At 39.3% G+C, this 25,869-nt stretch overlaps 4 protein-coding genes across 4 annotated transcripts; 2 read left to right on the top strand and 2 right to left on the bottom strand.

The window, feature by feature from the left end:
- Positions 1-648: 648 nt before the first annotated feature.
- On the bottom strand, positions 649-3,007 carry LOC113466041 (RNA-binding protein 28-like). The gene is made up of 5 exons (XM_026821107.1): positions 2,859-3,007; positions 2,324-2,494; positions 1,912-2,080; positions 1,069-1,258; positions 649-889 (listed from the first exon to the last, which is right to left on the bottom strand). The coding sequence occupies exons 2-5, from the start codon at positions 2,450-2,452 to the stop codon at positions 649-651; spliced, it is 729 nt and encodes a 242-aa protein (XP_026676908.1). The 5' UTR covers positions 2,453-2,494; positions 2,859-3,007.
- A 1,781-nt stretch (positions 3,008-4,788) lies between these two features.
- LOC103505899 (tryptophan 2,3-dioxygenase-like) lies at positions 4,789-6,231 on the top strand. Its single transcript, XM_008470270.3, has 3 exons — positions 4,789-5,081; positions 5,376-5,469; positions 5,752-6,231. The coding sequence occupies exons 1-3, from the start codon at positions 4,892-4,894 to the stop codon at positions 5,933-5,935; spliced, it is 468 nt and encodes a 155-aa protein (XP_008468492.2). The 5' UTR covers positions 4,789-4,891; the 3' UTR covers positions 5,936-6,231.
- Positions 6,232-7,243: 1,012 nt separating this feature from the next.
- LOC103505879 (RNA-binding protein 28-like) lies at positions 7,244-17,607 on the bottom strand. Its single transcript, XM_026821106.1, has 8 exons — positions 17,508-17,607; positions 16,517-16,678; positions 15,798-15,985; positions 13,103-13,252; positions 11,696-11,734; positions 8,835-9,003; positions 8,490-8,629; positions 7,244-7,264 (listed from the first exon to the last, which is right to left on the bottom strand). The coding sequence occupies exons 1-8, from the start codon at positions 17,605-17,607 to the stop codon at positions 7,244-7,246; spliced, it is 969 nt and encodes a 322-aa protein (XP_026676907.1).
- Positions 17,608-20,157: 2,550 nt separating this feature from the next.
- Positions 20,158-23,807, top strand: LOC103505898 (tryptophan 2,3-dioxygenase-like). Its single transcript, XM_026821105.1, has 5 exons — positions 20,158-20,424; positions 21,153-21,391; positions 22,194-22,243; positions 22,772-22,865; positions 23,531-23,807. Exons 1-5 carry the CDS (start codon positions 20,272-20,274, stop codon positions 23,712-23,714), a joined length of 720 nt encoding a protein of 239 aa, XP_026676906.1. The 5' UTR covers positions 20,158-20,271; the 3' UTR covers positions 23,715-23,807.
- The last annotated feature ends 2,062 nt before the right edge of the window (positions 23,808-25,869 follow it).

Genomic DNA, 25,869 nt, shown 5'->3' with positions numbered 1-25,869 from the left:
GGAACTAGGATCTCTTCAAATTTCGAAAGAGGTTAATAAATTGACTTTGACGACTCCGATTTTGGATAGCAAGTAAAAATGATTTATTGGAGCACAAGATCAGAGAACAACTCCGCTGCTAGACAAAAAGAATTCAAGATTCTAAAATCCTCAATTTATTTTTCGACACCAACCTTTACCTAGTTAGTCACATTCAAAGTGTAGAAATAACCTATAATATTACTTACCCTTGATCGGCTGCGGTCAAGGCCAAACAGACAAGTATAAAAATGGTGGTATACATTTTCTTACTTCTCATTCAATGAAGAAGGGCCCAGTAAGCGTATTTCAGGGTACACTACCAACTTGAGCTGTTAGAAATTGCAAATTACCTATAAATTTTGATAAGACTCCTTAAAATGAGTAAACTGATTTATAGGAACACCTAGGTACATTATTATTACAAAAATAAAAACAAATCAAAACAGCTGTAGGTACTCAACACAATGCTATCAAGATTGTCTAGGACCTAAGTGAAGAGTTAACCATTAATTGCATTTCTCAAGTCACTGACAAATAATGGCGCGATTCTCGATGGAAAACGCCACGATGGGTCTCTGTTGGGGGGTGAAAAATTAAATTTATTGCAGAAAATCTTGTATAATAGTATTAGTAGACATTGCCATGTTTCTTTTTTTTATATATCTTGTCCTTTATTCCCGAGTCACTTTTGTTTTGGCCTGATTTATCATCAATTTCTTCTTTAACAGACACATCATCATTGTCATCTTCATCACTCAAATCATCCTCATCATCATCATCACTTTCTTCTTCTTCTTCTTCTTCTTCTTCATCAGAGCTGGTTGCACCATTTGTTTTCTTCTCATCTTCAGAGTCTGCTTCAATGTCACTGAAAATGCAGGGAAGTAAGTTTGAAGTCTATGTTTTCTAACTTGGAGGAATAGCTTCCAAGGAAATTTTCAAAAATATGAGCTAAGGTGGGAATAGTTGGGTAGGTATGCTTTATTATTATTATTATCATTATTATTAATTTTTTTTTAAGATAGGTAAAAAAATCTTGATACCTACCTCAGATCAGGTTTAACATCATCATTTTCATCCATAATTTCACAATCATCATCACTGCCATCATCTTCTTCATCACTGTCTTCATCTTTGTTTTTGTCTTTTTTACTTTCATCCTTCTTTCCTTCTGTTCCCTTTTTAACTTTCTCAAATTTCGTTTTTGGTACAGCCCAGTCAACACTGATTGTTCTATCTGGAAAAAAAGGACATCACAAAGTAGGTAATATTGAAATAAGGGAAAAAATCCTTCAAAGTAGAACCCTTTATAGGTACCTTTTCTACTAGGTACTCTATTTACACAAATCAGAATCATTCAACCTTACCTTTGTAGGGCTTTTTGTTACTTTTCAGAATAGCTTTCACAGCTGAAATTTTATTTGCATAATTGATAAATCCACAGCCTTTGAGTTTTCCATCAGCATTCTTCAACAATTGAGCATCAATGATGTCCCCATATTGACCAAAGTGTTCTTTGAACTCTTCTTCAGTGATCTGAAATAAAGAAATTGGGAATAGTTTTTAATCATGTGATGTTGTTCACATGTACATAAGTACCTACTTACAAATAGAAATGTATGGTTACACTTGATCTTGAAAAGGAATTAATCTGAGAAAAAAGGCCAGGATCAGAGCATTCTTAAACCAGAGAATTTGGGGGCAAATTGGCAAACTAAAGACAAAATCTAAAAGTTGAGTACTTACTTGCCTATATAAAATTCGAAAAAAAGGACATCACAAAGTAGGTAATATTGAAATAAGGGAAAAAATCCTTCAAAGTAGAACCCTTTATAGGTACCTTTTCTACTAGGTACTCTATTTACACAAATCAGAATCATTCAACCTTACCTTTGTAGGGCTTTTTGTTACTTTTCAGAATAGCTTTCACAGCTGAAATTTTATTTGCATAATTGATAAATCCACAGCCTTTGAGTTTTCCATCAGCATTCTTCAACAATTGAGCATCAATGATGTCCCCATATTGACCAAAGTGTTCTTTGAACTCTTCTTCAGTGATCTGAAATAAAGAAATTGGGAATAGTTTTTAATCATGTGATGTTGTTCACATGTACATAAGTACCTACTTACAAATAGAAATGTATGGTTACACTTGATCTTGAAAAGGAATTAATCTGAGAAAAAAGGCCAGGATCAGAGCATTCTTAAACCAGAGAATTTGGGGGCAAATTGGCAAACTAAAGACAAAATCTAAAAGTTGAGTACTTACTTGCCTATATAAAATTCAATTAAATATACTTACTTTAAAAGGTAAATTTTTGATAAATAGTCTTCCTCTCTTTGTTTTATCAGGTTTCTTTCTTTCAATTTTCTTCTTGCCCTTCTTTTTGAACTCTTTCTTCACTTTCTTCTTTTTTGCTAACTTTTCCATTTTGAGCTATGAAGATGTACCACCAAATGGAAAAACACTAACCTGGAAAAATGGGGAAACAATACAAATAATTATAGGTACATAAAATGATCTTTAATAAAGAGAGGGTTGTAACTGCTGTCTTATCATCCCAAAAATGAAGAGAGAAGGAAGACAGGATAGGAGAAAGGTAGCCGTTCAGAGAGCGGATGTTATCTGTTCAGGATAAAATTCCACAATGGGTGGGAATTGAAGCCACAGCCTGGAGCTTACATGGCAAAAGAGCTACCAACCAAGCTGACAAATAATCAAATCAGTAAAGTTGCTACAGCTAGATGTAAAGTAACTTTTTGGAGCTTGAATTGAGTATGGCTTTTATGTTATTTTTATCACAGGAGACAAACAGCCTAAATTACAGATTGATTACCTGGTGAGTTGAATATGTAAGGAATATTACTCCAGTAATGCGAGAATGACTTACAATCAAATAACAAATGCTTCTATCTAAAACCTAGAAGAAATATTCCATATTTCAGAAAATTGGTAGAAATTTAGAAAAAACACATAACACATGGGTCCCATTTATTTTCTTGCAAGTACCTAGCAAATATTTGAATTTTACCGCTCTTCCCATGTTTATCTTTACCACAGAGGTAGTTGAGGAAAAAATACTACCTCTGTGGTCTCAATAAGCCGACCATACACGTGAAAAAAAGTGGGATAACGTAGGTATCTACTCGTTTTGCGGATAGCAGATACGCTAATTAAAAGCCCGACCGAATTTTATCTTGAGGGTAATCCGATTTTCTCAGAGAGAGGGCCTAATTTACGGGGGGGGGCGAAGGGGCCCGAGCTTCATTTTTCTCCTTCTCTTGTAAGCGAGAGGCCCAAAATTTAGACCCCGTCTACCTTGTAAGCGCTCAGCCGTGGGTTCGATTCCCGCCCGATCCGGACTTTTTCCTAAACAGTTAAGGTTCGTTCTCGGAACGGCTGACTTTCTCCTATCCTGACCCTCTCTCTTGGCTTTCGGGACGATAACACCATAGCAGTTACAGTTCCTTTCTATCAAATCTCCTAAAAAGAGTATTTTAGGTACCTACTCTACTTGTACATGTTTATACTTCTCGTACCTCTTCTGTAAGTATGTACCCAACTTCCTAACTAGGTGTAGTTACACACTTAAATTACATACCTACATGATTACATTTTCGACCTCGACTTTTAGGATTAGGTTTCTCCTACATGACAGTCATTGATCGTATTACCTAATCAAATTCAAACATCACTGATGTTAAGCAACGTTTCGCGTGGTTAGTATCCGGATGGGTGACCACCTGGACAATCGCGTGCTGCGGACCCCCTGGACCCCAAATTTTCGGACCTTGACGTACAGTAAAGGTCAAAAATGAAGCTCGAGGGGAAGGGCCCTCGCCCCCGTCACTGAAGACCTTAGTGTATTACCTAATCAAATTCAAACATCACTGATGTTAAGCAACGTTTCGCGTGGTTAGTATCCGGATGGGTGACCACCTGGACAATCGCGTCCTGCTGACCCCCTGGACCCCAAATTTTCGGACCTTGACGTACAGTAAAGGTCAAAAATGAAGCTCGAGGGGGAGGGACCTCGCCCCCGTCACTGAAGACCTTAGTGCCAGCCTAGTTAGCTTGGAGGGTAGGGCGTCTGCTTGGTAAGCGCTAGATCGCGGGTTCAATTCCTGCCCGGGACGGATTTTATCCTAAACAAATAAGATTTGTTCTCGGAACAGCAGATTTTTTTTTTTTTTTTAGATTTTCCCTTATCCTGTCCCCTCCTCTCTTCAATTTTGGGATGATAAGACTTCCGTTGTTACATTTCCCTCGATCAAACCTCGAAAAAAAAGCAGACTGCAAATTTCAACGTTTTGTCACTTGGAAATTAGCTAATGAAACTTAGGAGGGGGTATTCGACACTAGACTGTTTCTAAGGTGAGCTTTGAAAGTTTGAGCTCTAGCTCCAGTCTAGTTTTCAGTGATTGTTCAGTTCAGTTGTGTGCTGCTCATATTGCCGAAGTAAGCTTTTTTCACTTGATTTTACGCTTTTTTTTCTACGTAAATTAAAATTAGGTTAGGGTAGGTATGTACCTACTTAATATATATAAAAAAAAAACTTGAAATTGCTCTACAAAGATTCTTACAATCACCTATTTCATACTTACCTAAATTTTCACATATTTAAGTGCCTACCTATTTTTAATTTATTGTTTTATTTATTTCACGACAGTCGCAGAAAGCTAGACCAAACCGAGTCCCCTATTCTCCTACCATGTCACTGCCAAAGTCATACTGCCGAGCTGAAGAACCAACTCAGCAAGAAATGGGAGTGGGCCTTAAGGATTACGCCCACATAAAATTCCATTTCAGGACGCAGAAAGCGAATCGCTCCAATCCTGCCAGATCGCGGACTACAAGAAGCGCAAGGAAATGTTCCAGACTATTTTCGACGAGGACATTCACGCGTCGCTTTTGTCGCGAGGTGATCGCTCGCTATCGCACAAGGCGCTACAGGGGGCGATTCTCATCACTATGTATCGGGATGAGCCTAGATTTCACCTGCCCAGTCAGATATTGAGTGCTCTTATGGATATTGACTGTTGTACTGCCAAATGGAGACGTAAGTATGCTTCCACATTGGTTGTTAACAGCTTAACTGAGGCCGGGGGTGTTATTCGTATAATCACTATAAGCTTACCCCATCTTTAGGGGCAGTTCCCCCTCCACCTAAGCTTTTTGTGTATGACCGGGGGTGGTATAGTCTCCAGCTAGCTTGACTCAAAGCTTCCAAACTGATGCACAGCCTCATTCGAAAATATACAATAGCTGGGGGTACACAGTACACACGGTATTTTTTCCATTAAACTGCGTGTGACATCTACAGGGTGATTATAAAGTATCATTTGTATTTCAGATAATCACGTGCTCATGGTGCAGCGTATGATAGGGTCCCAACATTTAGGTACAGGCGGTACCTCAGGCTATCAATACCTTCGCTCCACGCTCAGGTAAGTGGTCTCACACTTCAGAGGTCCCGAGTTCGAAACCTCGGCAAAGTTTTACAAAATTCAATATTTAATAATTTTTTGTTTATTTCACAAAATATCCTAGATTAGCAATTTTTTACAAATTAGATTAGCGTATGTTGGGGTCCTTGTCTTTCTTTTTCCTTCCTTTTCAGCGTCCTTTTCAATATGCTCAGAGGGGAAAAAAATGAAAAATGTTAATCATTTTTATCAATAAAATTATTTTATTTAGTTATTATTAATTCCATCTCCATTTTGTTCCAGTGACCGCTACAAGATTTTTCTCGATTTGTTCAACGTGTCTTCGTTTCTACTACCCAAGCAGTACATTCCTGTCCTCAGTGGTACTCTCAAGTCTCAACTCAGTGCCACTCCACATCATCCGCGAAACAGAGAGCATGCCGATAGCAAGAAGAACTGCGTCAAACATCTGAACGGAAATCTCTAGTCCACAATCTTGTGTTCATCTTTTTATATCAATTTTATTCTTAAATGTATTTCCACGATCGGCTTTAAATTAAAGCCCGTTCACACTTGTCCGGGAAAAAAATCGTGTCATGTGTAAAGTGAACATGAACAATCTCATTTGAATCACATTGCCTACAGGACATTCGGGGAAAAATAACTCTCCAAAGGTTTTCTCCAATTTTAATTGGTACTGTTAGATATGGGCTAACGAATAATGTTACAAAGTACCCATTGCTTCAGTCCATAAGATACAGAAGCCACAAAAAAAAAAAAAAAAAAAAAAAAAAAAAAACATGGACACCAATACTTACCGAGGACCCAATTTAATCGCAAATAGGAAGGTACATCCTTTTGTAACAAATGTATGGTGATTTCATGAGAACCGATTTTAGCGTACCGATTTTTTTTTTTTTTTGCGTGGAGAACCTACTGTTCAGATCCATGTTTTTTCTCATTTTTTGCAGTTAGACGAAAGCAGAACCTTGGAAATCTTGAAGAGGCTACATCGCATCGTTTCCATTTTTAAGGTAAGACTAAAAAAAAAAAAATCCTGCTGAAATTTGAAACCGAAAATCCCTGTAAGAAATCAAGGGAAAACTATTTTCCCCACCCCAGTGCATAGACGTACTTACTAATCTTACCTACGCGAATGTAGGTCAAATATAACGAGTGTGCTAAATACAAGTATGTAAGGTTATAAATACCTACATACATATTCGGTAGTAAGTACCTATCTAGATCTACATAGGTATAGTTGGAGGGCGTGGGTTCGACCCGAGTCGCATGGAATTAAGCCCAGACCCCATAATAATGCAGCTCTAAAGGCTAAGTGGTAGAGAACGACGGACAAATTAAATTATTTAAATCGCCGAGTAAAAACTTATGTCACTTCGGTCTTTCAATTCTGAAATTCAAGTAGCCATAATCCACCCCACAATTGTACCTAATAATACTAAACATGTATATATACGGGTTGTGCATAGATATGTATAGATATTATATATGTCAGCGAATACCTACTCTATTGATATGTACATACAAATAAACAGGTAGATATGTACATACATTACATGCAAATTAACCAAATAGATACACTTGCATTGGATAAAAATGTTGCAAGTCTGAACTTCAGGAAAGATATAGGATTTCGGCTCAAATTACCCGCTAATAAGGCACACCCAATAACACCTTGTTCCTTGCAGTAAACTAATTAAAAGCTACATGCATACCACACGTTCTGGCCACTGTAAGGATAAAAGGAAGTACCTATGTTCATACATAATATGTATTACATATACACCACATGGATCTGAAAATAACCAAACACTCAGGGACAGCACAGAGCACAGGGACAGGAAATTGAGAAGCCAAGAGAGGGGGATGAAGGCACCAATTCCCGACAGATCATTGGAATGATTGGTTCCCAAAGAAAACGACATTGAAAAAAAAAACCAAAGTTAGGGTAAAAGAACACTCAAATAAGCATCATTCAATAGGATAAGGAAAGTCGTGTGATGTTCACACCAGATTTTTTCCTTTTAGCTTTAGCCCTTAAAATTTTCAAGTTTCGAAAAGTTAACCACTCAAAATAAGACTGTCGGTATTTAGAGAACTTACAGAACGAGGAAGGGGAAGAACAGGAATAGGGGAGAGGAGGCAGGAAGAGTTATAACTTGGAGTGGACAGAGGCCAAAGTCGTATCGGGACTTGATAGGCTGAACTTGGATACAAACGAAAATCTGGCCACTCACTGGTACCTACTCAATATAGCTCTGTACCAAAAGTCCACAATTCCATAGCTTATAAACTCTTCAACCACAATATTCCATACCTTTTTTCCGACTTCTCACGGGGCACGACTATCTATACCAACACCTCCATAGAATAGGTATCAAAAATTCTCCTAAATGTCCTTTATGTTCCCTTAACTCTCCCATGAACCAAGCACACCTAAATTCCTGTCCAGCCTTGGAAGCCAGCAGTTCCATTGTAGAAAAATATTGGGACGCGCGTAGGAAAATGGCCTAATGGTCAATGTCCCGACATTTGTAAAGAACAACAACATAAACTCTTCAAAAATGAGAGGGGGAGGGACCTATTGGGATCATTAAACCGGAGACAGAAATTAATTTTCCTTTTACCTGCAGTAAGTATCATTTTTGACAGTGTAAATTTCCGCGCGAAGGCCCCCGTGTCTATCTTTAGTCGGGACTCGTGCCGAAGTCTGCCCCTGGTGTACCACACCGAGGCCAAGGTAAGATCCCATTCTGAGGCTTAGGTGTAGGGGCAACTGATTGAAAAGATGGGTTAAGCTTATATTAATACAAATCTACGAAGATGGAAAAAATATACATGATGAACTGATGAGAGAAGAAATAGAATTAATAAGCGGACTGCCAAAAGTAAGGGGTTTCCAAAGCGGCACAAAAATCACACAAGCCAGACTAGTTAGCTTGGATGGTAGCGCATCTACCTTGTAAGATTCCCGCCCAGGGCGGATTTCATCCTGAAAGGATAAAGTTCGTTCTCAGAACAGCTGGCTTTCTCCTCCTGGATTTCTGCACTTGGCCACGATGTACTTCCAGTTGTTTGCTCAACTTGTGTTTCTTGGCAAAGCTCACGTTCTGACTGGGTTTGGCCAATTGACCTTTGAAATCTCGCCCGTCTTCGCCACCTGAATGAAAAAATAGAATTTAAAGAAAAATAGGCCAGCACTCACGTAGACCTGACAGGCGGACCTTTTCAGCCGTACCTGTCAGGTCTACCTGATAATGTGTGTGCTCATCAGGTATCAGGTAGACCTGACAGGCAGACCTGATCAGGTGTACCTGATAGTGAGTGGCTGGCCTAAGACCTTTTTAATTAACACTTTGGCTTACCAGCTTCCGTGCGTTTCTGTTTGGATTCCTTCACGCTGTACTTCTGCTTCTCTGGCTTGCCCTTGCCCTTGTTCTGTATCAGAGTGGATTTCTTCTCCGCCAAATATTTCTCCCTATACAGCGGATTCTTTTCTTTCGATCTCTCTGTGCGTTTCATCTTGGCATTGAGGCGCGAAGGCCCCCGTGTCTATCTTTAGTCGGGACTCGTGCCGAAGTCTGCCCCTGGTGTACCACACCGAGGCCAAGGTAAGATCCCACTGTGAGGCTTAGGAGCCCACTGTGAGGCTTAGGAGCTCACTCTGAGGCTTAGGAGTCGATTCTGAGGCTTAGGGGCCCACTCTGAGGTTTAGGAGCCCATTCTAAGGCTTAGGAACCCACACTGAGGCTAAGGAGTCCACTCTGAGGTTTAGGAGCCCCTTCTGAGGCTTAGGAGCCCACTCTAAGTCAAAAAGCCCACTCTGAGGCTTATGAGCCCATTCTGAGGCTTAGATGTAGGGGCAACTGATTCAAAAGATGGGTTAAGCTTATACGAATACGAATCTACGAAGATGGAAAAAATATACATGATGAATTGATGAGAGAAGAAATATTCGAATTAATAAGCGGACTGCCAAAAGTAAGGGGTTTCCAAAGCGGCACAAAAATCACACAAGCCAGCCTAGTTAGCTTGGTTGGTAGCGCATCTACCTTGTAAGCGCTAGGTCGCGGATTTGATCGATTCCCGCCCAGGGCGGATTTCATCCTGAAAGGATAAAGTTCGTTCTCAGAACAACTGGCTTTCTCGGATCCTGTCTTCTTTATAATAATAAAAATGCTGTTTGATTTCAGTTTCAAAAGGAAATTCCCACGTACAGGTACACGATAGATCCGAACTATTTCAAGAGCCGCACATTGAATAGTTCTTGTTACTGCACTGTCACTTCTGAGTGCTCGTACAATGGTGTGTTTGATATATCGGCCTGTGCAAATGGTGAGTCGAATAGAATGGAAACTACAATAGGATAGAATAGAATCATATTTTAATATCAAGGCACTATTACGAAGAACAACATAGAAGATTGCGTTTGATATATCGGCCTGTGCAAATGGTGAGTCGAATAGAATGGAAACTACAATAGGATAGAATAGAATCATATTTTAATATCAAGGCGCTATTACGAAGAACAACATAGAAGATTGTATCATACACCATACGACCTCAGATGTACTCAATACATAATTCCAACATACAATAATACCTACGGCAAAAAACAATAAAATACCAAGTTCCTAAACTTCTAAATGAATTGCCTCTTGAATTGAAACATATTGATAACAAAAATATAATGAAAAGAGAAATTCGAAATTATTTCCTGGAAAATAAGAATGAAATATGAAAAATCGGATGACACTCACGACAAGAGGGAACGGTCTTGAATTACCATTCTTAGAAAAGTAAATTGACAATCTTAGAGAAGTAAATTAACAATCTTAGAAAAGTAAATTAACAATCTTAGAAAAGTAAATTAACAATCTTAGAAAACTTAGAACTCATTTCGCTCGTTCTATTACTTCCCCAGGGGCAAGATTGCATCATACACCATACGACCTCAGATGTACTCAATACATAATTCCAACATACAATAATACCTACGGCAAAAAACAATAAAATATCAAGTTCCTAAACTTCTAAAAGAACTGCCTCTTAAATTGAAACATATTGATAACAAAAATATAATGAAAAGAGAAATTCGAAATTATTTCCTGGAAAATGAGAATGAAATAAGAAAAATCGGATGACACTCACGACAAGAGGGAAGAGGGAACGGACCTTGAATTACCACAGAAAAGTAAATTAGCAATCTTAGAAAAGTAAATTACCAATGTTAGAAACGTAAATTACCAATCTTAGAAAACTTAGAACTCATTGCGCTCGTTCTATTACTTCCCCAGGAGCGCCCATTCTCATCTCTCAGCCTCATTTTCTCAATGGAGATGATACACTCACTGAATTTCTAGAGGGTCTGACGCCTAGCCACAAGAAACACGACTTCTTCCTAGATATTCACCCGGTAAGAAACAAATTAAGGTCAAAACAAACTGTCCTGTGTGTCGAGAACGAACTCTACCTGTTTAGGATAAACTTTACCCCGGGCGGGAATCAAACCCGCGACCACAAGGTAGGCGCGCTACCTTCCAAGCTAACTAGGATGCCGAAAATAAAATTTATATTATACATAATAACTTGCTTTGCAAAGTAGTCTTTAAGGTAGAAACAACCTACCATCACGTCACGTGACATGGTAGAAGCTCTAGCTGTCCTGAACGAAATATCTTACAATGTTATGGGAAAATTTTGACTTCACATGACATGATATGATGTAAGTGTTTCTTTGAACGTTTAGTTTACCAAAAGACCCCAAATTTTTCAAAAAAAAAAAAAAAAAAAAAAAAAAAAAAAATACCTACTACCAATAATAATACCTAGAATAATAAAAACTAATCTCACCTGAAGGATCAATAGGGGCGGGGTTTCCAGTCTGGAATGAACGCTTGCTCAGTTCTGCCTCGGCATCCTGGAATGAAACCTTGGCTGGACTCTCCTCAACCCGAGTATTTAACCTGAAATAAATAAAAAGTTTATATTGTAAAACAAAAAAGCGATCTGTTTTTCATTCCCCCTATTGACTTTTAATTGTGTTCAGCATAAATGCTTGTCACAATTGTTGTTCCCCGCTTAATGCACTCCACTAAATTTTATGACTTGACTTGATTCAAACCACCAACCTCCAGATTCAGAGTCCAATGAGTTAACCACTGCACCACTGAGGTTGGTCAAAGCATTGTTTTCACTTACACGGACACTCCCTCGTGGCATTGAGAATGGCGCGATTCTCGATGGAAAACGCCACGATGGGTCTCTGTTGGGGGGTGAAAAATTAAATTTATTGCAGAAAATCATGTATAGGTAATAGTATAAGTAGACATTGCCCTGGGTTGTACCCTTTGTTTCTAACCAATAGTCTAAACTCTAAGGTAGAAACACACTACTATCACGTCACGTGAGCTCACATGACGTGATAGTAGTAGTGTTTCTACCTTAAGTGTGACGGTATTTTGTAAAGGATCATTGACTTAAAGGCCAATGAAATTGAAGTTCAACTTAATTGAAGGTAAATGACTACTAATAAAAATTAAAGATTATTATGCCCAGCCTAGTGAGATTGAAAGATGACAGCTCATCTGCCTTGTAAGCGCTAGGTCGCGGGTTCGATTATCGCCTAGGGCAGAATTTATCTTGAACAGATAAGGTTCTTAAAAAATTAAATATACTTACTTTAAAAGGTAAATTTTTGATAAATAGTCTTCCTCTCTTTGTTTTATCAGGTTTCTTTCTTTCAATTTTCTTCTTGCCCTTCTTTTTGAACTCTTTCTTCACTTTCTTCTTTTTTGGTAACTTTTCCATTTTGAGCTATGAAGATGTACCACCAAATGGAAAAACACTGACCTAGAAAAATGGGGAAACAATACAAATAATTATAGGTACGTAAAATGATCTTTAATAAAGAGAGGGCTGTAACTGCTGTCTTATCATCCCAAAAATGAAGAGAGAAGGAAGACAGGATAGGAGAAAGGTAGCGGTTCAGTGAACGGATATTATCTGTTCAGGATAAAATTCCACAACGGCCGGGTGGGAATTGAAGCCACAGCCTGGAGCTTACCAAAAAAATCTTTATGACTTCTCCAGCATGGTGTGGAGGGTATGCTGGAGTCACGGCTCAGGGTATGGTGTTTCGCCCTTCTGTGGCACCAGTCTTGGCCGCTCAACCCGCTAAAAAAACCTCCCCGCTCTTCTTTCTTGGTCCCGGAACTTTTCTGTTATGACTTCGGGAATTGCCATGGGTTATACCCTTTGTTTCTAACCAATAGTCTAAACTCTAAGGTAGAAACACACTACTATCACTTCACCTGAGCTCACGTGACGTGATAGTAGTAGTGTTTCTACCTTAAGTGTGAGTAGTGCTTCTACCTTAAGGGTATTTTGTAAACGATCATTTACTTAAAGGCCAAAGAAAAATTGAAGTTCAACTTAATTGAAGGTAAATGACTACTAATAAAAATTAAAGATTATTATGCCCAGCCTAGTGAGCTTGAAAGATGACAGCTCATCTGCCTTGTAAGCGCTAGGTCGCGGGTTCGATTATCGCCTAGGACAGAATTTATCTTGAACAGATAAAGTTCTTAAAATAGTCATAAAAATAATTAAAATCAAATAGAAAATTACCTACCTTGGATCTCGTGAATATGGTCGGGTTGTTGTTGACGTTTCGCAGAGCTTGCAGTGCATCTTCATGCGTGGTAAACGCTACAAACCCATGCTCCTTACTTTTACCTACGCCTTTCTCATCGACATCACGGATATTTCGCATCACTTTAGCCTGGAGGGGAGATAGGAGGGACATTGTAAATGTAAAAAATAAATAAAGTCATATATTCAAATCAAATCAAACAAATCAAATTTGTCATAAAAAAGTGTACCTACCTACCTACTTTATGCTAAAACATATCATATTTTTAAAACCACATCCGCTAGGTCGCAAGTTCGATTCCCACCAGGGGATGACGTTTCGCAGAGCTTGCAGTGCATCTTCATGCGTGGTAAACGCTACAAACCCATGCTCCTTACTTTTACCTACGCCTTTCTCATCTACATCACGGATATTTCGCATCACTTTAGCCTGGAGGGGAGAGAGGAGGAACATTGTAAATGTAAAAAATAACTAAAGTCATATATTCAAATCAAATCAAACAAATCAAATTTGTCATAAAAAAAATCTACCTACCTACTCATTGCTAAAACATATCACAATTTTAAAGCCACATCCACTAGGTCACGGGTTCGATTCCCACCAGGAGCGGACTTTATCCTAAACAAATAATTTCCGTTCTCGGAACGGCTGGCTTTCTCCTGTCTCGTCCTCCTTCTCTTTCCAATTTTGGGACGATAAGCTGTTGCTACTTACAGTTCCCTATGTGACACTTAAGCCTACAAACATATAGCCAAGGAGGCTGATTCTCCGAGTTCAACAGTTACTATGGAGGTGAAATGAAAACTCCATTTCTATTCTCACCTCACGAATGACGGCCTTGGGAGGTGAATGTTTCTTGAACATCGCCCTCAACATGGCATCATTCCAGTCAGGCGGCAGATTATGCACAATGAGTCTGGTCTTGGATACGAACATGTGCAGGTTGCGCAACATTTGAGTCTTCCATTGTTCCAACTGTACGCGCTTCGTCATATCACTCACAGAAACATCTGAAGAAAAAAGGAAATTTTAATTGTGTTAAGTCACAAATATCGCTTGTCACAAATATCGTTCCCCGATTATTAGACCTAGATAAATTTTATGACTTGACTTGGACTCGAACCACCAACCCCCAGATCCAAAGTCCAACGCGTTAACAACTGCAGCACTGAGACTGGTTAAGGAATCAAACATCTGAAGAAGGAATCACACTAAAGATTAGAGAGCCAGCCTAGTTAGCTTGGTTAGTAGCGCGTCTACCTAGTAAGCGCTGGGCCGCGGGTTCGATTCCCGTCCGGGGCAGATTTTATCCTGAACGGATAAGGTTCATTCTCGAGACGGTTGGCTTTCTCCTATCCTGTATTTCTTCTCTCTTCGATTACGGGACGATAAGACCGACCTTGGTAGTTACAGTTCCCTCTATCAAACCTCTTTAAAAAAAAGTTCAATAGCCAGGACCACTATCAGTTCAAACCTAGTTTGAATTTACCTCAAGTATAAAATAAATCTTAAACCTCACTAGGTTCGATCAAAACTCTCACCTGCAGCCGCTCTACTGCCAGCTAAGTGGGTTAGAATTAGTATGAGTGAGTGAGTGAATCAGTGAGTGAGTCAGTCAGTCAGTTACACAAGGGGCTGTATATATTTAGGATAACATAACAAACGAGCACAATGATTTCTTATAAATCTTTCTTATGTCTTTCTTATAAATCTAATGAATATAACAATAAATACAACAAATTTGAAGAAGAAAGGGGGTTTTGTCTGAAAAGGATAGACAGATGTAATAAGTAGGTACACATAACACCAAATAAAGAAAAGAAACCCATGCCATGATCAACATGATCTCAGAGGGTCAGATGCCAGCTAAAACCACTCCCTCCTTCACCAGGTACAAATTCCTAGAGTCCTTGAACCTCTTGTCCTTTTGCTCCTTCTGAAGGTTAAGCTGTTTCTTATCCATGGCAGCATGGAATGTGACTGTCTCGCCATCGACCACCATAGACCCTGAGGGAGAGAAAAGGCTGGAATATTAACAGAAAGAAGGCTCTTATTTTATTTACTTGGAAATACTTCTCGTTTCAAAAATATAAATGGAAATTCACAAAGTTGTCCTCCATCAATAGGGGGAAAACAGTTTGTCAGTCTAGTTATGTAGCTTCTAGAGTGGCTTACCCTTTTTGTAAGCGCTAGGCCGCGGGTAAAAGAAGAGTTTGCCAGCCTAGTTGCCTTCAAGGGTGGCGCGCCTGCCTTGTAAGTGCTAGGTCACGGGTTTGATTCCCGCCCCGTGTAAACTTGATCCTAAACGGATAAGGTTCATTCCCGGAACAGCGGGCTTTCTCCTATCCAGTCCTTCTTAAGATTTCAGAACAATAAGACCTTCATTGTTACAAATCAATCAAACCTCTCAGGCAGCAGTCACCTCTATCAAACCTCTTGATAAAAAAAAGTTGAAAAGGAAAATCCAATCTCACCTTTGTTTTTTCCGTTCTCGGAACGGCTGGCTTTCTCCTGTCTCGTCCTCCTTCTCTTTCCAATTTTGGGACGATAAGCTGTTGCTACTTACAGTTTCCTATGTGACACTTAAGCCTACAAACATATAGCCAAGGAGGCTGATTCTCCGAGTTCAACAGTTATTATGGAGGTGAAATGAAAACTCCATTTCTATTCTCACCTCCCGAATGACGGCCTTGGGAGGTGAATGTTTCTTGAACATCGCCCTCAACATGGCATCATTCCAGTCAGGCGGGAGATTATGCACAATGAGTCTCGTCTTGGATACGAACATGTGCAGGTTGCGCAACATTTGAGTCTTCCATTGTTCCAACTGCACACGCTTCGTCATATCACTCACAGAAACATCTGAAGAAAAAAGGAAAATTTAATTGTGTTAAGCATATTTAATGCTTGTCACAAATATCGTTCCCCGCTTATTGGACCTAGATAAATTTTATGACTTGACTTGGACTCGAACCACCAACCCCCAGATCCAAAGTCCAACACAACTGCAGCACTGAGACTGGTTAAGGAATCAAACATCTGAAGAAGGAATCACACAAAAGATTAGAAAGTAGAAAGCCAGCCTAGTTAGCTCGTTTGGTAGCGCGTCTTTCTTATAAGCGCTGGGCCGCGGGTTCGATTCCCGTCCGGGGCAGATTTTATCCTGAACGGATAGGGTTCGTTCTCGGGATGGTTGGCTTTCTCCTATCCTGTCTTTCTTCTCTCTTCGATTACGGGACGATAAGACCTTAGTGTTACAGTTCCCTCTATCAAACCTCTTAAAAAAAAAAAAGTTCAATAGCCAGGACCACTATCAGAGTTCAAACTTGGTTTGAATTTACCTCAAGTATAAAATAAATCTTAAACCTCACTAGGTTCGATCAAAACTCTCACCTGCAGCTGCTCTACTGCCAGCCAAAACCACTCCCTCCTTCACCAGGTACAAATTCCTAGAGTCCTTGAACCTCTTGTCCTTTTGCTCCTTCTGGAGGTTGAGTTGTTTCTTATCCATAGCCGCATGGAATGTGACCGTCTCACCATCGACCACCATAGACCCTGAGGGAGTGAAAAGGCTTGGAATATTAACAGAAGGCTCTTATTTTATTTACTTGGAAATACTTCTCGTTTCAAAAATATAAATGGAAATTCACAAAGTTACAGAGTCCTCCATCAATAGGGGGAATACAGTTTGTCAGTCTAGTTATGTAGCTTCCAGAGTGGCTTACCCTTTTTGTAAGCGCTAGGCCGCGGGTAAAAGAAGAGTTCGCCAGCCTAGTTGCCTTCAAGGGTGGGGCGCCTGCCTTGTAAGTGCTAGGTCGCGGGTTTGATTCCCGCCCCGTGTGAATTTGATCCTAAACGAATAAGGTTCATTCCCGGGACAGTGGGCTTTCTCCTATCCAGTCCTTCTTAAGATTTCAATCTAAAAAAGTCATCATTTGCTTCCATTTGAGAATTGCGAACTCTTTTTGAGCTCTTTCAAAGATTGGAGTAAAATAGCGGCCGAACCCTACATGTCTCGAGGTCCGGCCCGCGGACACTTTTGAATTTTTGATCAGCATAAATTATCGAAGCTGTCTGCAAAATTTGAGCGACCTGTAGCTAAAGGTAAAGTCGTGAGAAGTGCTAGTTCCTTTTGAGCTTTTTCCCTGTATAGCCCTAATAGTTCTTATTTATTTCTCAGGCCAACCAGAGGTCAGTTAGACTACTCAGAGTATCTCAAGTTAGACAGATTGCTATCATGTCAGCAAATGCTTAGTGTGAATAATGTTCAGGGACTTCCTGCCATACATGATGAACATTTGTTCATTATAACGCATCAAGGTAAGAACAATAGAGACTTACGACCATTTTTGTGGTTAATAACAACAATAATAATAATACCTACCCCTACTTGAGGGGACCAAAGGACTACTAAGAGACTTAGTGAGCAACGAAGTGGGGACGGGAAAAGTCACCAGCACGGGATTGCCCAGATGGTCTCCCATCGGGATACCAAAACCTTAGCAGTTAAACAACTCCAAAAGTTACAACCTTACAACTTAACGTGAGAAGCGCTAGATCCTTTTGAGCTGTTCCCCCGTATAGCCTTAAATAGCGGAACTTTGGTCCGGAATAATGGCCGAACCGTACCTTCTGGAAACAGGGCCCAAGGATATTTTTGATCTACATAATTTATAGAATTTCTGAGCCAAGTTTGAGCGACTTTGGCTGAAATCTAAAGGCCTGAGATTTGCGAACTCTTTTTGAGCTTTTTCAAAGATTTGGCGTTAAATAGAGGCCGAACGGTATATTCTTCGAGGTCCGGCCCGCGGACACTTTTTAATCATAAATTATCGAAGCAGGTAAGACTAAAAAAAAAAAAATCCTGCTGAAATTTGAAACCGAAAATCCCTGTAAGAAATCAAGGGAAAACTATTTTCCCCACCCCCGTGCGTAGACGTACTTACTAATCTTACCTACGCGAATGTAGGTCAAATACAACGAGTGTGCTAAATACAAGTATGCAAGGTTATAAATACCTACATACATATTCGGTAGTAAGTATCTAGATCTACATACATAGGTATAGTTGGGGTAGTTCAGAAATCTATCACCCAAAAAACGAGCCCCTATGGAACTCCCAGGTAAACTGGAGGGCGTGGGTTCGACCCGAGTCGCATGGAATTAAGCCGAGACCCCATAATAATGCAGCTCCAAAGGCTAAGTGGTAGAGAACGACAGACAAATTAAATTATTTAAATCGCCGAGTAAAAACTTATGTCACTTCGGTCTTTCAATTCTGAAATTCAAGTAGCCATAATCCACCCCACAATTGTACCTAATAATACTAAACATGTATACATACGGGTTGTGCATAGATATAGATATGTATAGATATTATATATGTCAGCGAATACCTACTCTATTGATATGTACATACAAATAAACAGGTAGATATGCACATACATTACATGCAAATTAACCAAATAGATACACTTACATTGGATAAAAATGTTGCAAGTCTGAACTTCAGGAAAGATATAGGATTTCGGCTCAAATTACCCGCCAATAAGGCACACCCAATAACACCTTGTTCCTTGCAGTAAACTAATTAAAAGCTACATGCATACCACACGTGTCGTGAGGATTCGATGTCCATTCGCGAAATTTGATAGTGTGGGCAAACCTTGGATGCATTTCATTTGCATGAATGATTGGGTATTGATGAGATATTTGCATGAATGATTGAATGAGGCTAATTAAGATCCTGATGTCAGATCATGAGTTAACATGAGAACGTACTGATGTACTTACGTCACAGAAAAATTACTGATTGTCACTGGCGTATATCCTACCCCCGCGGCACAGGGGGGCCTGAGCATTTGGGGGCACCACAGGAAGAGTTGGGGACCCTAAATGCACCTAGTAATACCTATAACAGGGATTTCCGACTTCCATGTGTGTGCGGGTCACAGGCTATATTGGCAGGTACTTCGAGAAAATAGAGCGAGCCGTACCTAATTTTACAGAAAGACACTGAAGCAGGTTACCCAACTCTTGAACGGTTTGTCCGTTTTAGAAGTAAGGTAAAACTGTGGGGTCAACCACACGTGTCGTGAGGATTCGATGTCCATTCGCGAAATTTGATAGTGTGGGCAAACCTTGGATGCATTTCATTTGCATGAATGATTGAGTATTGATGAGATATTTGCATGAATGATTGAATGAGGCTATTTAAGATCCTGATGTCAGATCATGAGTTAACACGAGAACGTACTGATGTACTTACGTCACAGAAAAATTACTGATTGTCACTGGCGTATATCCTACCCCCGCGACACAGGGGGGCGCCACAGGAAGAGTTGGGGACCCTAAATGCACCTAGTAATACCTATAACAGGGATTTCCAACTTCCATGTGTATGCGGGTCACATGCTATATTGGCAGGTACTTCGAGAAAATAAAGCAAGCCGTAATTTTACAGAAAGACACTGAAGCAGGTTACCCAACTCTTGAACCGTTTGTCCGTTTTAGAAGTAAGGTAAAACTGTGGGGTCAACCCCCCCAACGTACCACCCTGTAAAACCTATGCACACACGACTCACACTCACAAATATGATATCGTTTTCTCGACATACAGACAGAACGTATTGATTACTGTAAAGTGAAGCCGTAGAAACCAAAATGTATTTGAAGAGACATTGAAATCCAATCTGAGGTCTCGGTATCTAGGACACACTGTAACTTTGAACAGGGTGGTAGCGGTAGACATAACCTCCAAGTACTGTCATTAAAAATACTTTACACCGCGTTTTATGAAATCGGAGTGGGCTTCAATTCTGGATTAAACCGGGTATAGCTCAATCCAAATTTGGTAAACCGTGCTCTTGGAGATTTCACTTCTTTTAAGGCCGAACGTTTACGAATGCCATGGGACTTTGACTTTTTTCTCTCTTGTGTTTTTGAAAAGGAAATCCCTTTTACTATTAGTTTTTTTTCTGCCACGAAAATTTAAGAAGTAAGTACCTATACCTACATACTTACATCTTTCTGTAATGTATTTATTATTTAGGTCGTTGAGCAAAAACGCGAAATTTCAAAAATGACGAGAGATGGGGGGGAGTATTAAAATCGTTACTATGGAGATCTGAAGTCCACAGTAACATGGAATGCTTTCTGTTCAGATTCTGGTGGATCAAGTGTCCATATTAGAAACCATGTCACCACTGGACTTCATGCAATTCCGAGACTACCTGACTCCTGCGTCCGGATTTCAAAGTCTGCAGTTCCGCCTTATGGAGAACAAACTGGGACTTAAATCTGTGAGTAGTTAATAGTAATTACAGCATGGGACTGAAATCTGTAAGTAGTTAATAGTAATTAGAGCATATGAAAGTATTATGTATGTATTTGGGGTAAAAAATTGAATAGATGGTCGATTGATTCCTGTGTAAAATGTTGGGAAAAATACAATTAATGTATTTGAAGAGACATTGAAATCCAATCTGAGGTCTCGGTATCTAGGACACACTGTAACTTTGAACAGGGTGGTAGCGGTAGACACAACCTCCAAGTACTGTCATTAAAAATACTTTACACCGCGTTTTATGAAATCGGAGTGGCCTTCAATTCTGGATTGAACTGGGTATAGCTCAATCCAAATTTGGTAAACCCTGCTCTTGGAGATTTCACTTCTTTTAAAGGCCGAACGTTTACGAATGCCATCGCACACACACAAAAACACACACACACACACACACACACACACACACACACACACACACACACACACACACACACACACACACGTGCCTTTAAAAGGTTAAAAATTCAATTTGAATTTTCAAACTTTTAAAAGTGTTGACGCACAATTGCCAAATGTACTAGAATACAAGATAATGAAGTAAAATCGACACAAAATTTTATTTTATTTCTTTAATAAAAAAAATCACTAAAATTGCTCCTCTTCGGTGGAGATTTAAGTAGTTTGGAGACCATCTCTCCTCTCTGGGATTTAAATAAATTGTTTTCATTGTTCATACTTCCCCAGGAACATAGAGTGCGTTACAATCAGCATTACTCCAACGTGTTTCACTCCAACAGTGAGCACCTGGTAGCTCTAGAACTCTCTGAACAGGAACCCTCTCTTCTCAACCTCGTGGAGAAATGGCTTGAACGCACCCCAGGCCTGGAAAAAGACGGGTTTGATTTCTGGACCAAATATCAACGCGGTGTTCAGCAGATGTTGGATAAACGCAAGGATTCGGCCCTGGTAAGAACAGACCCGTAGTGAAAAACATTTCAGACCCTCTAGCTCTAGTTGATCTAATTTCCTATTAGCAGTAAAAATGAGGTGTATTATATTCCAATTTCAATCACTTTTGGGGAGGAAACCAGTTGGTTTCCAAAACTTTTTTCTTTTTGGTACCGGTTGGTTCCCGGGGTTGCAAGGGTCGATGACCAGTCGGTTCCCGGGTTTGTGATGGTTCTAAGTCATCATTTTCATCCATAATTTCACAATCATCATCACTGCCATCATCTTCTTCATCACTGTCTTCATCTTTGTTTTTGTCTTCTTTACTTTCATCCTTCTTTCCTTCTGTTCCCTTTTTAACTTTCTCAAATTTAGTTTTTGGTACAGCCCAGTCAACACTGATTGTTCTATCTATGTTCAGGGACTTCCTGCCATACATGATGAACATTTGTTCATTATAACGCATCAAGGTAAGAACAATAGAGACTTACGACCATTTTTCTGGTTAATAACAACAATAATAATAATTATACCTGCCCCTTACTTGAGGGGACCAAAGGACTACTAAGAAAGAAGAGACTTAGTGAGCAACGAAGTGGGGCGGGAAAAGTCACCAGCACGGGATTGCCCGGATGGTCTCCCATCGGGATACCAACACCTTAGCAGTTAAACAACTCCAAAAGTTACAAGCTTACAACTTAATTACTTATTTAAATACACAACAAAGCATAACACCTACCATTATGTAATTTCTTTTTCTCCTAGCATATGAGCTTTGGTTCAAGCAAATTCTGTTCGAGTTGGATTCAATACGACACATCTTCAATGATTCCATAGTAAGTTTAAGTTAAATTTTCATACTGACTGTTGTACTGCCAAATGGAGACGTAAGTATGCTTCCACATTGGTTGTTAACAGCTTAACTGAGGCCGGGGGTGTTATTCGTATATGCACTATAAGCTTGCCCCATCTTTAGGGGCAGTTCCCGCTCCACCTAAGCCCCAGAGTGGGCTTTTTGTGTATGACCGGGGGTGGTATAGTCTCCAGCCAGGTTCAGTAGGCTCGTTCTGAACTAGAGATCAACCATCGGCATCGTGAGGACTTGGGCTTGGCCTTTTATGCCCGATCTTACCGCAGAAAGTTTCCAGTTAATCCAGAGTTCAAGAAATACTGACATGTGTTAATCAAATGGGTGACGTCAAAGCAAATCCGTGACCCCGAGTTCAATCTCAGTGGTAAGATCGGCCATAAAAGTCATGCTAAACCTCTTTTAGCTGCCAGCTAGCTTGACTCAAAGCTTCCAAACTGGTGCACAGCCTCATTCGAGAATATACAATAGCTGTTGGTACACACGGTATTCATTAGACTGCGTGTGACATCTACAGGGTGATTATAAAGTATTATTTGTATTTCAGATAATCACGTGCTCATGGTGCAGCGTATGATAGGGTCCCAACATTTAGGTACAGGCGGTACCTCAGGCTATCAATACCTTCGCTCCACGCTCAGGTAAGTGGTCTCACACTTCAGAGGTCCCGAGTTCGAAACCTCGGCAAAGTTTTACAAAATTCAATATTTAATATTTTTTTGTTTATTTCACAAAATATCCTAGATTAGCAATTTTTTACAAATTAGATTAGCAGCATTTTAGCGTGTGTTGGGGTCCTTGTCTTTCTTCTTCCTTCCTTTTCAGCGTCCTTTTCAATTTATTCAGAGGGGAAAAAATGAAAAATGTGAATCGTTTTTATCAATAAATTATTTTATTTAGTTATTATTAATTCCAATTCGATTCCTTTCCATTTTTTTGTTCCAGTGACCGCTACAAGATAAGGGTCCCAACATTTAGGTACAGGCGGTACCTCAGGCTATCAATACCTTCGCTCCACGCTCAGGTAAGTGGTCTCACACTTCAGAGGTTCCGAGTTCGAAACCTCGGCAAAGTTTTACAAAATTCAATATTTAATAATTTTTTGTTTATTTCACAAAATATCCTAGATTAGCAATTTTTTACAAATTAGATTAGCGTATGTTGGGGTCCTTGTCTTTCTTTTTCCTTCCTTTTCAGCGTCCTTTTCAATATGCTCAGAGGGGAAAAAAATGAAAAATGTTAATCATTTTTATCAATAAAATTATTTTATTTAGTTATTATTAATTCCATCTCCATTTTGTTCCAGTGACCGCTACAAGATTTTTCTCGATTTGTTCAACGTGTCTTCGTTTCTACTACCCAAGCAGTACATTCCTGTCCTCAGTGGTACTCTCAAGTCTCAACTCAGTGCCACTCCACATCATCCGCGAAACAGAGAGCATGCCGATAGCAAGAAGAACTGCGTCAAACATCTGAACGGAAATCTCTAGTCCACAATCTTGTGTTCATCTTTTTATATCAATTTTGTTCTTGAACGTATTTCCACGATCGGCTTTAAATTAAAGCCCGTTCACACTTGTCCGGAAAAAAAATCGTGTCATGTGTAGTGTGAACATGAACAATCTCATTTGAATCACATTGCCTACAGGACATTTGGGGAAAAAATAACTCTCCAAAGGTTTTCTCCAATTTTAATTGGTACTGTTAGATATGGGCTACAAGATTTTTCTCGATTTGTTCAACGTGTCTTCGTTTCTACTACCCAAGCAGTACATTCCTGTCCTCAGTGGTACTCTCAAGTCTCAACTCAGTGCCACTCCACATCATCCGCGAAACAGAGAGCATGCCGATAGCAAGAAGAACTGCGTCAAACATCTGAACGGAAATCTCTAGTCCACAATCTTGTGTTCATCTTTTTATATCAATTTTATTCTTAAATGTATTCAAACGATCGGCTTTAAATTAAAGCCCGTTCACACTTGTTCGGAAAAAAAATCGGGTCATGTGTAGTGTGAACATGAACAATCTCATTTGAATCACATTGCCTGATTGCCTACAGGACATTCGGGGAGAAAAATAACACTCCAAAGGTTTTCTCCAATTTAAATTGGTACTGTTAGATATGGGCTAACGAATAATGTTACAAAGTACCCATTGCTTTAGTCCATAAGATACAGAAGCCACAAAAAAAAAAAAAAAAAAAAAAAAAAAAAAAAAAAAAAAAAATAAAAAAAAAAAAACAAAAAAAAAAAAAAAAAAAAAAAAAAAAAAAAAAAAAAACATTGATTATTCTAAAGTACGTAAAAAATCAATCCAACATTTATTCAACATAGACCCCAAATAAAATAATTTGGTACAAGTGTATTTCTTATTTTTTCAACACACTAAATTACTAGATTCCAATAAAATCAATTTATAAATGCCGATAAAAAAGGGAATGCAGTCTTTGGAAAAGTGGGCTTCTTTAGAAAACATAAACATGCATTACTTTCCTTCCTACAGGGTAAGGAAAGTAAGAAAAAAGTACATATTTGAGTACAGAGTACACAAATATGACTAGTGATGGCAATGAGCTTTCAAAGCAACCTTACAACCTAAAATATCTTAGTATGGCATCTGTTTTTGAAACAGACCTAAAACAACCCCAATCCGCGGAATATTGTACACGTGAATTTTATCAAAACATAAATTATACGATTATCTATAGGGGGATTAGTTCCTTGTATTCCTACAGATGGATTAGTAACAGGTAGTCGGGTACCTTATCACTACTCACTACACGCATAGATAAGAAATTTCCATGCCTATACAGGTCAGGTCAATGCATACAAAGATCAAGAGAATGATACCTAGTGAACTTTGGTACTTACTGAAGAACAAACGGAAGTCGGGGGTGTTGGGGATTCCTTTCTCGACAGTTTCGATCTTCATTCTGGAAAATAGAGAGCTTTTCTTGGACAAAACTGGAAAATTCAAGCTAAAATTGAGAACAAATAGAACTCGCCGCTGATAGTGCAGTAAAAACGACATTGCCGTTAGCGACGCAAACGTGGTGGTGCGCATGCGTCCCGTGCCTTTATCAAAACACAGAGGTAATGCAGTAGGTGGTCCATGCACGATCAGAACTTTTGTACGAAGTACAATCCAGGTAACGGGTTTGAAAGATAGGTAGGTACCTATTTTTATTACCTACTCTAGTTCGTGGAACTAGGATCTCTTCCAAGTTCGAAAGCGGTTAATAGATTGCCTTCGGCAAAGACTCCGACTTTGGATAGCTGATGATTTATTGGAGCAAGAAAGTCAATCCCGCTGCTAGACAAAGAGAATAAATTTAAGATTCTAAAATCCTCAATTTATTTTTGGCCACCAACCTTTACCTACTTAGTTAGTCACATTCAAAGTGTAGAAATGACCTATAATATTACTTACCCTTGATCGGCTGCGGTCAAGCCCAAACAGACAAGTATAAAAATGGTGGTATACATTTTCTTACTTCTCATTCAATGAAGAAGGGCCCAGTAAGGGTATTTCAGGGTACACTACCAACTTGAGCTGTTAGAAATTGCAAATTACCTATACATTTTGATAAGACTCCTTAAAATGAGTAAACTGATTTATAGGAACACCTACATTATTATTACGAAA

Source organism: Diaphorina citri, unplaced genomic scaffold (genome assembly GCF_000475195.1).
Source record: "Diaphorina citri unplaced genomic scaffold, Diaci psyllid genome assembly version 1.1 scaffold201, whole genome shotgun sequence".
In the NCBI taxonomy this organism is placed as follows: Eukaryota; Metazoa; Arthropoda; class Insecta; order Hemiptera; family Psyllidae; genus Diaphorina; species Diaphorina citri.
This window is presented reverse-complemented; position numbering and strand designations above follow the sequence as displayed.